We start from the raw sequence: 13,767 nt of genomic DNA on the forward strand, positions 1-13,767 counted from the left end.
TTTTCCTGATGTTTAAATTGCTTTTTGATGTAAACAAAATTATATTTCTGACTGAAGGCTCGTTTAGCTTGTGCTATTCGGCATTTTACATCGCTCCTGCTTCGTCCATCTTTAGTAATTTTACTTCCCAAATAACAAAATTCTTCTACCTCCATAATCTTTTCTCCTCCTATTTTCACATTCACTTTGTTATTTCTACTACATTTCATTACTTTTGTTTTGTTCTTGTTTATTTTCATGCGATAGTTTTTGCGTAGGACTTCATCTATGCCGTTCATTGTTTCTTCTAAATCCTTTTTACTCTCGGCTAGAATTACTATATCATCAGCAAATCGTAGCATCTTTATCTTTTCACCTTGTACTATTACTCCGAATCTAAATTGTTCTTTAACATCATTAACTGCTAGTTCCATGTAAAGATTAAAAAGTAACGGCGATAGGGAACATCCTTGTCGGACTCCCTTTCTTATTAGGGCTTCTTTCTTATGTTCTTCAATTGTTATTGTTGCTGTTTGGTTCCTGTACATGTTAGCAATTGTTCTTCTATCTCTGTATTTGAACCCTAATTTTTTTAAAATGCTGAACATTTTATTCCAGTCTACGTTATCGAAAGCCTTTTCTAGGTCTATAAACGCCAAGTATGTTGGTTTGTTTTTCTTTAATCTTCCTTCTACTATTAATCTGAGGCCTAAAATTGCTTCCCTTGTCCCTATACTTTTCCTGAAACCAAATTGGTCTTCTCCTAACACTTCTTCCACTCTCCTCTCAATTCTTCTGTATAAAATTCTAGTTAAGATTTTTGATGCATGACTAGTTAAACTAATTGTTCTGTATTCTTCACATTTATCTGCCCCTGCGTTCTTTGGTATCATAACTATAACACTTTTTTTGAAGTCTGATGGAAATTCCCCATTTTCATAAATATTACACACCAGTTTGTATAATCTATCAATCGCTTCCTCACCTGCACTGTGCAGTAATTCTACAGGTATTCCATCTATTCCAGGAGCCTTTCTGCCATTTAAATCTTTTAATGCTCTCTTAAATTCAGATCTCAGTATTGTTTCTCCCATTTCATCCTCCTCAACTTCCTCTTCTTCCTCTATAACACCATTTTCTAATTCATTTCCTCCGTATAACTCTTCAATATATTCCACCCATCTATCGACTTTACCTTTCGTATTATATATTGGTGTACCATCTTTGTTTAACACATTATTACATTTTAATTTATGTACTCCAAAATTTTCCTTAACTTTCCTGTATGCTCCGTCTATTTTACCAATGTTCATTTCTCTTTCCACTTCTGAACACTTTTCTTTAATCCACTCTTCTTTCACCAGTTTGCACTTCCTGTTTATAGCATTTCTTAATTGCCGATAGTTCCTTTTACTTTCTTCATCACTAGCATTCTTATATTTTCTACGTTCATCCATCAGCTGCAATATATCGTCTGAAACCCAAGGGTTTCTACCAGTTCTCTTTATTCCGCCTAAGTTTGCTTCTGCTGATTTAAGAATTTCCTTTTTAACATTCTCCCATTCTTCGTCTACATTTTCTACCTTATCTTTTTTACTCAGACCTCTTGCGATGTCCTCCTCAAAAATCTTCTTTACCTCCTCTTCCTCAAGCTTCTCTAAATTCCACCGATTCATCTGACACCTTTCTTCACGTTTTTAAACCCCAATCTACATTTCATTATCACCAAATTATGGTCGCTATCAATGTCTGCTCCAGGGTAAGTTTTGCAGTCAACAAGTTGATTTCTAAATCTATGCTTAACCATGATATAATCTGTCTGATACCTTTCAGTATCACTAGGCTTTTCCATGTATATATTCTATTATGATTTTTAAATTGAGTGTTGGCAATTACTAAATTATACTAAATGCAAAACTCTATAAGTCTGTCCCCTCTTTCATTCCTTTTGCCCAGCTCGTATTCACCCACTATATTTCCTTGTTTACCTTTTCCAATGCTTGCATTCCAATCTCCAACTATTATTAAATTTTCATCTCCTTTTGCGTATTTAATTCTTCATCAATCTCTTTGTATACACACTCTACCTCATCATCATCATGGACGCTTGTAGGCATATAGTCGTTAACAATCGTTGTCGGTTTAGGTTTTGATTTTATCCTTATTACAATGATTCTGTCGCTATGCGTTTTGAAATACTCTACTCTCTTCCCTATCTTCTTGTTCATTATGAAACCTACTCCTGCCTTCCCATTATTTGAAGCTGAGTTAATTATTCTAAAATCACCTGACCAAAAGTCGCCTTCCTCTTCCCACCGAACCTCACTAATTCCTATTACATCTACATTTATCCTATCCATTTCCCTTTTTAAATTTTCTACCCTACCAACATTTTTAAACTTCTAACATTCCACGATTCGACTCGTAGAATGTTATTTTTTAATTTTCTGGTGACCCCTTCCTTAGTAGTCGCCACCCGGAGATCCGAATGGGGGACTAGTTTACCTCTGGAATATTTTACCAAGGAAGGCACCTCCATCATTGCTATATGAAAATGCAGAGAGCCACATTTTCTTGGAAAAAAAAGCAGCTGTAGTTTTCCATTGCTTTCAGCTGCGCAGTACTCAGAGGACTGAGTGATGTTGATATGGCCGTTTATGTCGTCCTGACTCACGCCCCTAACAACTACTGAAAGAGCTGCTGCCCTCTTTCAGGAATCATTCCTTAGTCTGGCTCTCAACAGATACCTCTTCGATATGGTTGCACCTTCGGTCCAGCTACTCTGTATCACTGAGCACTCAAGCCCCCTCACCAACAGCAAGGTCTCATGATTCATAAAGGAGGAAAATTTAAATTTAAAATTTTTAGATTATTTATTATAAAATAAGATATAAATAAATATATTAATTTTAAATTTACTATATCCACTGGCTCTACAGTTAACAGTAGTTTCATTATCATAAATGTATCTTTTGCTTATACCAAAAAGACAAAAATACCAAAAATACATTTAACGTAAATATTTATTTTAGTTCTCAGCATTAAAAAGCATTTTCTATTACCACCTGCAGTAGTAAATTCTTTTTAGTTCAGCTATCATCTTTCAAAAAGTAATATACATGTTGTTCTAAATAACTGTTTATTGCCTTGATCAGTAAACATTATTGCTTATGTTTATCAACAGTTCTATTCTGGACTTTGCACACTTTTTTAGCATAATTGATTCAGTCCCTGATGGAAACAATCATCTGAATCTAATGAAGATTTTAGAATTACCTTTGAGTTTTTAGATAAATAAGATTCTAGATGACCAAATTTTTACTTTCATTGTAAAACTGTTAGTATTGTCAAAAGAATTATTTTGGTACAATTACTTAATATAATATTTTTTAAATACCTCCTTATTGCTAAAATAATTGCAGAAATAACCTAAAATTTGTGGATGTTTTTAAAGTAAGGTCTGTTTTGAATTTGCTATCTGTATACATGATGTAAACAGATGGTTTTGTTGTTTATATTCATCCTTTTATAATAAGTGCTAAAATACATCAGCCCACCAAGTCTGAAGTTTGAGCAGTAATCTGATTTTTTATAGCAAACACCAATTCTGTGGCTGAAATTCACAGAAAATTTCTGACATTTACAGGTACTATGAGTGATGCTAATTTCAGAGTTAGTGGTGCCATTATTTCGAGAAGAGTGAACAAAGTTTGTATTTAAGAATGTAGCATTGGTTCTCAGTGATAACGGATGACGTAATTAAAAAATTTGACAAAATATTTTTTAGTAAACTGGCTGTTCACATGTCTTTTTAATGTTTAACAATCTGATTTATGAAGTTTTTACAAAAATTGGGTTATAAAAAATTACATGTCAGATGGGTGCCAAAGATGTTAATTGATATACACAAGGAAAAACACCTTGCTGCTCTGCATGAATTATTGCAGAATTATGAAAATTAAGGTTTTAGATTGTTTGATCACGTTGTTACTGAAGATAAAACCTGGATTTCTTATTCAAACATCAAGACAAAACAACTATCAACAACAAAGCATCAAGACTAACAACAACAGTAGCTACTTCACCAAGTAGCTATTGGTTTTTGAGACAAAATGTGTGTCTTGCTGGTCATATTTAGTGATCACAGAATCACAATGAAAGCCACTACATATTGCAAAATGTTAAAAAATCTCAGAAGAGATGTAAGGAACAAATGGTGTAGGTTGTTGTGCAGGATTTTGTTTTTGCACGACAGTGCCTGGTCACATATGACAAATCAGACAGGAAAGATTTTGTTGGAAAATTTGCAATCATCCAGCTCTAATATAGCTTCTAGCAATTTTTTTTTCTCTTTTTCTTCACTGTGGCTTGCATCACAAAGGTTGGACAGTAATGACAATGAAAAATGGTGTTACTCAGTACTTTAAGTCACTGGCGGCAGAATTTCCTGAAGAAGAAATGAAGAAGCTAGTGAAACTGAAAAATGTGTTAAGTTTAAAGGCAGCTGTCTAGAAAAGTAGTAAATAAATGTACTTTTTATGCACAAGTAATAATCTTTATTTAATAGCGGACCTTAATTTAAAAACATGCCTCATGTAAAAATCGATATTTTACAGAAGTTTTATCAAAGCTACAGAAACTGCATGTACAAAAAAGGGAGGGGAACTATGTTTTCCCACAGTTTTCTATAAATGTTGTGTGTCTTGCTGTATTTAGAAGTACTTAATAAAATAATGTAGAACAGAACAAGGTTTAATTTAATACATACTGCTTTTCTAATTGTTAGTTGTAGTCACAACATCTGAAACTCCAGATATGTTCTTTTATTAGCCTGGCTATGAAATAGCACATTTTAAAAACTTCCTGAGGGTTAGCATTGCTGACATTGCACAAAGGAATGAATACTGAATTGACAATAGATACAAAAAATGTATTTTAATCACTTTATAGCTAATGTTAAGTAGTGTTCTCTTCTCATAAATGCAGTAACACAAAATTTACCCTTGCATAATTTCAACTACTTTATAAAATTAACAGTATGAACACAAACAAATTGTTGACCTAAACCAATCATCAAGTAACCAACAAAACCATTTTTTTTTTTTTTTTTCAAAAGTCAGAGGAAATTTCTATTACATGCTTATGGTACTCCTAACTATCCATTCATGTAACTACTCTCAGCTTTTAGAATTATTTCTCAGTCGTAACATTTTCTAACTATCTCATTGACACAAGTCACAAATTTACCAAACTTGACAAAAACCTGATACTCTTCATATACACACACATACACAAAAGGACATCTAACATATTAAAATAAGTTAACATACAAAATACACAACAGTATACTAATTGTACCGACACAGTTCCAAATTGCACATACTTTCCACTAAATCCTTAACATTCATCTATATAAATAAAATTTAAAAAAACTACCAGCAATAACATTAGCTAATACCCATGTGTTGGTTCCAAAGGTGACTGAAAATGTTTTGAAATAAGTTTTTAAAAATTTTATTATTCTGTTCAATTTGGTTTAGTGTGTCATTATTCCAATTTTAAATTAGAAAAAATTCTTTAATTTTTCTTTTTCGTGTGATTTTATTGTTACATTGTTAAAATTTTATTCTTTTATACTCATTTTTTAGAAACTTAGTCGGCCTGATATCCTGGATAATATTATAATGATAACTCCAGGCTTAAGTCAGGATCCAGTTGCTATATCTATGATTCAAGATCCAGAATTACTTGTTCGAATGGGAGATATTGATACTGTTCGACGGTATGTTTAATCATTTTTATTATAGATTTAATTATATTTTAATGGGTTTTTTAATTCCTAGATATTTGTATTATTTTAATAGCTCAAAGCTTTTTTTGCATTGTACGTATTTGAAGGGAATGTTTAACCTTTAGATATAATCATAATTTTGAATTTTAAAATACAAGATATATGAAGAGGTAAGAGATAAGTCTTTGAAGTCATTGAGATAAGTCCTTTGTCATCTATTCATTTGCCCTGAATGCATGAAACAGATTGATCTAACCTTTTGCTCTGACTGTTAGTTTGTGTATACTTAAAATATCTTTTTTATATTTAATAAGTGTTCTGCATAAACATCAAAATATACTTTATTCATGTTATTGGGGAAAAATAGTGTATAAAAATCTGTAGACTAATACCAGTCTTCATCAGATATGTGCAGTCTACACTTTATATGGAAACGATACTTTTGACTATATTTTGTTAGAAGCTCACAGGTAGAGGTTAAACTGAACAGTTAACAGCCTTCATCAGTTGAAGATTTTATTATTTAGATACTAACTGGTCAGGGCTTCCTTTGCTAACCTAACCATCTAGCCAGGGGGCTCTATCCCCTGGACTCCTGATGTGTTCGTTATTCACATGATTGTGAAAATATTAAATATTTCACAGATGTTCATTAAAGAAAAAAAAAATTAGTCATTTTACTGTATTATATTTTTGTAGCCATGGTAAGAGAAATATAACGAAGTAAAAAGTTTAATATTTATTTCTTTAATAAATATGTTTAATATATTAACTCCCAAAGGGGCTAGACCTTAATCTAGGCTTAAAACCTTCCCTGTGTTAATACAAATATATCCTGAAAATTTGAAAGCATTCAGTTGGTTGATTATTGCATGATGCTATTGTAAACAGACAAATCTGCAAACTTGAGCATTTATTTATAAAAATTTATGTAGGCAAAACATTTGCTTTGCAAAATCTTCAGAAATAGAAAATAGTTTTTTAAAATTGTCAACCTAATTCAGATAGTTAAGGGAATATCCCCACTGTCCTTAGATTGCAATTTTTTTTTTTTTTTAAAGCATAGAGTCAAAAGGACATGTGAATTTTAAACTTAAAATATTTTGAAGAGCACATCAGTTTGTCCTAATTTATTAACTTACACTATGTGGAGATTTATGAAGATCCAAGTGAATTGGTAACATATTTTTATCAGATATTAGATATTTTTTATACAGGCATTAAAGCTTACTAATATTAAATCTGATTAATTAAGGAATTGAAGTCGTTGAATTTATTTCATGTTTAATTAAATTTTCCATTGTGAATTTATTGCTGAGTGAGTAGCTTGTTGAATCCTTAGTACTAACATTGTAAGAACATTAGTTCTTTCATATATAATCTTCTAAGGTAGCCAATAATTGCTCATCACATGGTTAACATTCCCATTAGTGATTGTACTAATATAGTATAACCACACTTAGGTAGATTCTATTCACCCAGATTATCCAGCATCATTCAGCATCAGATTTTATTAAGTACAAGTTGATAATAGTTGTTGTATGAATAGTTGTTCTGAATTGCAGAATAGTTTATTCATTTTTTAAAATTAAATAATTTAATTTTTTCTATTTAATTATCAATAAATTAAACATAAATTCAGTAAATTCAGATGTTTGGTATAGCGTATTTGTTTAAAACGCATAGACTGCAATAGCATGTTGAACTTGGCAGTCTTCTTTTCAAGAAATGTATATAATGAAGTGACTTGTCTTATTCAATATTTTGTAGGCCTGTATTCTTCAAAGTTAATTTAATTACAAGCAGAGCCAACATTACAAATAATATTGAATAAATTTTGTGTTTTATACTTAACCTTTATTATAATTTAAATAATTATATGACATATTTGGATTATGAAGAATTTCATTCATCCAGACCATGTTCACTTCCATCTAGTCCTGGGGTGGGGAAATACTTTTAACCATGGGCCATAAAGGTGTTTTTTAGTGCATCATGTGGGCATGATGCAATGGTGCTTGTGTGACAACCTTTTGCAGTGCCCCTATTGTCTGCTGTTGTCAACCGGATAGTAGTCCAGGGAGGGGAACACCCCCTTCTTGGTAAAAGTTTTTTTTAAAATTACAATGCATTTTATACCTTTAATTTTATATTTTTTGTTTTAAATAAGTCCCAGGTGGGGGCTTACAGACGTGGTGAACACGCATAATAATATAATATAATATATAACGCATAATAATATAATATAATATATAACGCATAATAATATAATGCAGGGTCATGATGACCCTGCATGTGGGTATGCGGGTCAACCAGTCAGATGTAAAATTTACACATTAATTTCAAGGAATGTGAAGCAAAAAAGGCATCGATGACTAAACAGATATTTTTATAAATTTATAACTTTGCTTTTATTTTTATTACAAACATCATGTAAAAACAATTATTAATTAATATATACTTAATGTGATATCTCAAATGTTCATTTGCGATTCATCCAAATTAGGTTCCAATTCACTTATAGCAATGTAAATTTTCATCAGTCATTTGTGATCGTTATGTCTTTTTCATGTACTTCATTAACAAAAACGTTGTTTCACATAAGTATGTCAATTCAAACATAAATATATATTTTTTGACAATCCAGAAAATTTTTGAATTTATCTGCATTCAGAGAACCATAAAATACTATTAATTTGCTTGAATGAAACCTTTCCTTTAACAAATGATCCAACTGCAAATCAATCAGTTATAACTGAATCTGAACTGGAGCATCCTGCCCTTAAAATTAAATGTGTATTTATTATTGACAAATCTTTTTCAGTTTTTTTAAGGTCTTCAAATCTTGTACCAAATTTTTTTTATTATTATTATTATCTTATATTATTTTTCCATACTTATAAAATCATAATTTCTCAAGTTTTTTCATCATGATTTCAATGTTGGAAAGTGATTTAAATGTTTCTCATTTAAATTTTCAGCAAATAAATTAAGTTTTGTCATAAATGCTCATAATTTTTGAGTGTATATTAAAAACATATTGCTTTTTTCTTTGCAGTGCAATACTTAGTTCACTCATACTTATTTAAGTGTGTCAACAGAAAAGGAGAAACCATTTAACCATTCCTCATTCTGCAATTCAGGAGTCTTTTAATTTTTTCTTTAATTGACAAGAAACTTACGATTTTATCAATCAAACTGTTAAATCTCTTCAAAACCTCACTGATGGTAAGCCATTTCACTTCTTCATGATGCAGTATTTCATAAAATTCACTTACAAATCTTTTAAGAATTTGGTAAACTGCGAATGATTTAAGACTCATCCCTGGATAAAATTCACTATTTTTGTTACAACGTTAATGACATTACCCAGCTTTAAAACTTTTTTTTACAGAGCTCTTCTTGATGAATGAAGAAGTGCATACAAATTATTTCATGTTACAGCTGCATCTCTTTTATTTTATCACTGAATCTTTTTAATAAACCCACATATTTTCTTGTTAAAACTAGGACAGCCATCCATGGTGATGCTTACTACTTAGTCCCAAGTTAAATGCATTTTAATTAAACATTCCTCAACAGCCATAAAAAAGTGGGAGTGGCAGTCGTATCTTTCATCAAATGTATGCAATGAGTTCCTCGTTAATTTTGAATTTTTTGTCTATGCCAAGAATAAATATTAATAATTGGCTTGTGACAGTTATAACGCAGGACTAATCTAAATTGAGAGAACAATAATTAAAATTTGCAGTGTTTTTTCTTAGCTGATCAAATAAATTCTGTGAAATATTTTCAATCCGCCATAATATTGTTCTTCTAGAAAGGCTTATATTTTCACGTATTTGTTTCTTTTCAGGACAACATATTTGCGAAAATTTTACCATATATTCCATGACAAACTCTGCTTTAGCAGACTATTTACACATTGAAGCTGGTGTAGCTGAATTTATTAAAGCGTCAGACTGTTTACACAACTTTGCACAACATAACTAGCTTTCATGGCTGCTTTGTCAATATTGTTTTGTTTTGTGAAGATATTCTATTTTTTTAAGTTCTCTGCAATATTTCAAAGTTCCTTTAAAGAAACTAATTCATAATTTGAATAATTTTTTGAAAAGTTCCTCTTTAGATTATATTCTTTGAATACAGCAATTGTCTCTTGACAAACTAAACAGATTGCTTAAGCAAATTGCACCCAACATTGGCAGAAGTTTTATAATAATATTGTTGCTGCTGTTCATGAGGAAGCTTTAGTAGGTAATGGCAGTAATGATTCAGGTATGTCTTCTAGCTATTTATATTCACAAAATTAAACTAAACAAAAGTTTTTTAAAATTATATTTTACTGGATATTTTTTACAGGCAAGTGATCACTTTCCCTTGAAAAATATCCAGTATTCTTAGAGTTTGGTATACTTTGACGTAAATCACATACAAAATATAAGTTTACAGTGAGAAAGCACATTGTGTATTGATTGAGTTCCACAACTTGCTAACTTGCCACTACTGTTCTCACTACAATCCCCCCCAAGCTTCAAGTCAAGCATATACACTGTAACTAAATTTACAGTTGTGCTGCCGATTTCAGTAGTTTGCTTATAAAATTGGGAGAAAAGAGATGAAAATATCTTTGCACAGTATTTCATAACAGGCATGATTAAGCAATTAAAAGGGCTGCAATCGACCCGTGGGCCAGCTTTTGCCCACCCCTAATTTAGTCTAATTGATTGAAATTGTACTATACTTCTGTTAGTCTTATTGTAAAATTTCTTAATGTACTTTGATAAGATTGTCAAATTGATTTTGTTGGCAAGATCAAAAGATCAAAGTTAACAATTTATTTTATTTTTATTGTTCAGAATTGTGGAATTGCACCCTGCATTGGCAGAAGCTGCTAATAATATTGCTGCAGCTGTTCATGAGGAAGCTTTAGCAGGTAATGGCAGTAATAATTCAGCTACATCTTCTGGATATTCATATTCACTTGATGCATTAAGTGATGATGATGAAATGGATTCATCTCAGGTGAATAAAAGAATCAAATTACACTATAACATTAAAATAGTGTCTTATTTATTTTCTTTAATGTACAATAATATGTTCCCACAGTATTTGAAAAATATTAAGTTTATGATGAATTAGTTCTGCAGTTTGTATTATGATCAAGTGGCCTATTCCCAATATTAAAATTTCATTATCCCACTTTAAAAGCAGTATAGGTAATGCAACAATGAGCCAACCCAGGTAGCTGACTAGTCCACATCTTTCTGTTTTTATGCGGCAGAAACATATATATATGTTCTGAAAATATTGCTGAACGGGGTCAAAGGAATTAAATTTCATTTAAATAAGTTTATATCTTCATTGCCACAATTTTTTACTGTTATCATTTTGGCTTTTCTTGATTTATCAATCAGATCAGATTTGTAATTATTCAGAATAAATCCCCTACTTCTGGTCACACATGTGTAGCCAGTGGTCATGATTTTAGGTTTGCAGAACAGGGAAAAAGGAAAGGTTACAATATTTTTGTTCCAGAATAGTACATAGGTGTCGTAGTTAATGTAAGGACACCACAGCATTTTACTATCTGACTTAAAAAATTGGCATTTTGTTTTAATGACTAGCTTAGTTAAAAAAAAATTTCCTTAGAAAACTACAGCTATAGCTAATGAAAAATTTGATTTTAATTAGATAATGTTGTTTTTGAAAGATTACCTATGTTTATAAAAAATTAAATGAAGTCACAGTAAAATAGAAATCATGAAAAGATGATATGTCAGAACAAAGAAGGTAGTCTTCTGTTAAATCTTTTCATTTTTGTTAAAAATTAAAATGGAGCTATACTCTCTTCCTTGCTTTATTAATATACAGAATGACTAATATTACATATATAAATCCTGTTGTGAGACAAAAGTCTCCAGGGTAAGCAGTAAAACAGTAAAATTTCAATTCAATTTGGTCTCATTGAACGGAGTGTCATTCTAGAGTTCATTCTATCGTCGAGCCATTGACAAGTTTATATGGTCAAGCCATGTTTCAATCGTCGATCTTCCAACTGCCTACACCAACTGTTCTTCGGTCTTCCTCGTTTCTTTTGCTGGATATCAAGAGCCATTATCTTTTTTGTAGCACTTGAAGGGTGCTGAGAATCAAACTTTTCGAACCAATCGTTTCGCTCTCGAGTGATTTTCTTCACCACTGACTCTTTTATTTGAAGGGAGCCTCGTATTCATTCGCTTCCGATGCGGTCCAACTTAGTCACACCAAGAGACATTCGACACATTTTCATCTCTGCAGTCGTGAGATCTCGATCAAACTGCTCGTATCGTGTCAACACTTTGCTCCATATGTAAATTCGGGTCTAACCACTGTAGTATTCATTTGGCCCTTAAGTTTTGGAGGCATACGCTTGTCGCAAAGAACAGCCGAAATCTGCTGCCACTTCAACCATGCCACAGTGATTCAATGATTCACATCTTGCTCACAGCCGCCTCTTTGATTCAACATAGATCCAAGATACTTAAAACTTGTACACTTCGTCATAACTTGACCCTTGATCATAATGTCAGGCGATGGTGCTTGTGCGTCGCTGAATGGCAAGAACATATATTCCGTTTTGGATTCACTTACCTTCAGACCGTGACTTTCAAGTGCACATTTTCAGCGATTAAAAACATCCTACAGCACCGCAACACTTTCACTAGCGAGACCCACATCGTCAGCAAAAAGTAAGCTCAGCAGCATTAATAACAATGTTAAAGAGTAGTGGGCTCAGCACGCTGCCTTGGTGTACCCCCATGTTCACATGAAAAGCCGTTGATGTTCCTGCCATGCATCTCACCCTTGTGGTCGCATCGCAATACATGTCCACAATGATTTCAACATATCGTTCTGGAACACCGTGACTTCTCAATGCCGTCCATATCAAATCTCGCGGCACACGATAGAAAGCTTTCTCAAGGTATATGAATATCATATGCAAATTCCTAGCAGCATCTCTAAACTTTTCCACCAGTATACGCATAGCTTGAATTGCATCCACTGTTGATCTGCCAGGCACGAAACCACATTGATTAACGTGAATTTTTGACAGTACAATTTTCATCAGGCGGTTGTTAATGACTCTTTCCCAAAGCTTCATAGTGTGCAACAGTAGTTTTATACCTCTGTAATTGCCGCATTTTCTGGAGTCTCCTTTGCCCTTGAAGAACGGAAAGAGGAAGCTTTGACGAAAAGCCGCAGGCATCGAGCTTCCGTTTTTTATTTTGTTGAACAAAATACAGAGAAAGAGGATGCCGATCGCTCTAACAGACTTCCATAGCTCTATGGGCGCTTCGTCCGGTCCCACTGCTTTACCTCTTTTAATTTCTTTCAGTGCAGCTTCGACCTCCAATTCGGTTATGTCTTCCACTTCTTCGCCTAAGACGGGTTCACAGGATGGGTATTTGGTTCGTGGGAACTCCTCGTTCAACAGATTATCAAAGTAGTCTCTCCATCCCTGAGTTATGTCGTGGTCGTCAGTAAGCAGCCTGTCATTTGCATCCTCAATAAACTTAGGTGAAGTTATTGCTTTTGCATTGTTTCGACGCTGTGCAGCCACTTTAAAGATCAACCCCCCGCCGTCCGGAGATTCGAGATCTTCATAGAACTTTTGACACGCAGCAGCTTTGGCTTTAGCTACTTCTTTTGCCGCGGCTTTCTTCGTTTCAACTTCTTGTTGTCTTAGCCGCTCTTTATCTATTGTTAGTAGTGGATCACACTTCGACCACACCCTGAATGCTGCCCTCTTGGCCACTACTGCCTTCTTGACAGTGTAGCCTTTCATAAACCAGGCTTCTCTTCCGTTTCTCAATTGACCTTTCGATACTCCAAGCAGTTCTTTAGCTTCCAACAAACAGAACTCTTGGAATGCCTGCCACATCTCGCCAGCATCCAGTTCAGCCTCTGCCTCGACAACATCATGAATCTAGCCTTGCAATTCTGTCAGAAGCTGC

The 13,767-nt window shown here is 32.9% G+C and overlaps 1 protein-coding gene across 1 annotated transcript in view; it reads left to right on the forward strand.

Annotated features, from left to right (window-relative positions):
* Window positions 1-13,767, forward strand: part of LOC142324273 (ubiquitin-like protein 7) — a 40,389-nt gene that overhangs the window by 12,285 nt on the left and 14,337 nt on the right. Inside the window, exons 4-5 of the mRNA XM_075365167.1 lie at window positions 5,628-5,761; window positions 10,630-10,795. Coding sequence (XP_075221282.1) covers window positions 5,628-5,761; window positions 10,630-10,795 — 300 coding nt within the window. The remainder of the gene's footprint in view (window positions 1-5,627; window positions 5,762-10,629; window positions 10,796-13,767) is intronic.

The sequence above is a fragment of the Lycorma delicatula genome, chromosome 1, assembly GCF_047948215.1.
Source record: "Lycorma delicatula isolate Av1 chromosome 1, ASM4794821v1, whole genome shotgun sequence".
Lineage (NCBI taxonomy): Eukaryota > Metazoa > Arthropoda > Insecta > Hemiptera > Fulgoridae > Lycorma > Lycorma delicatula.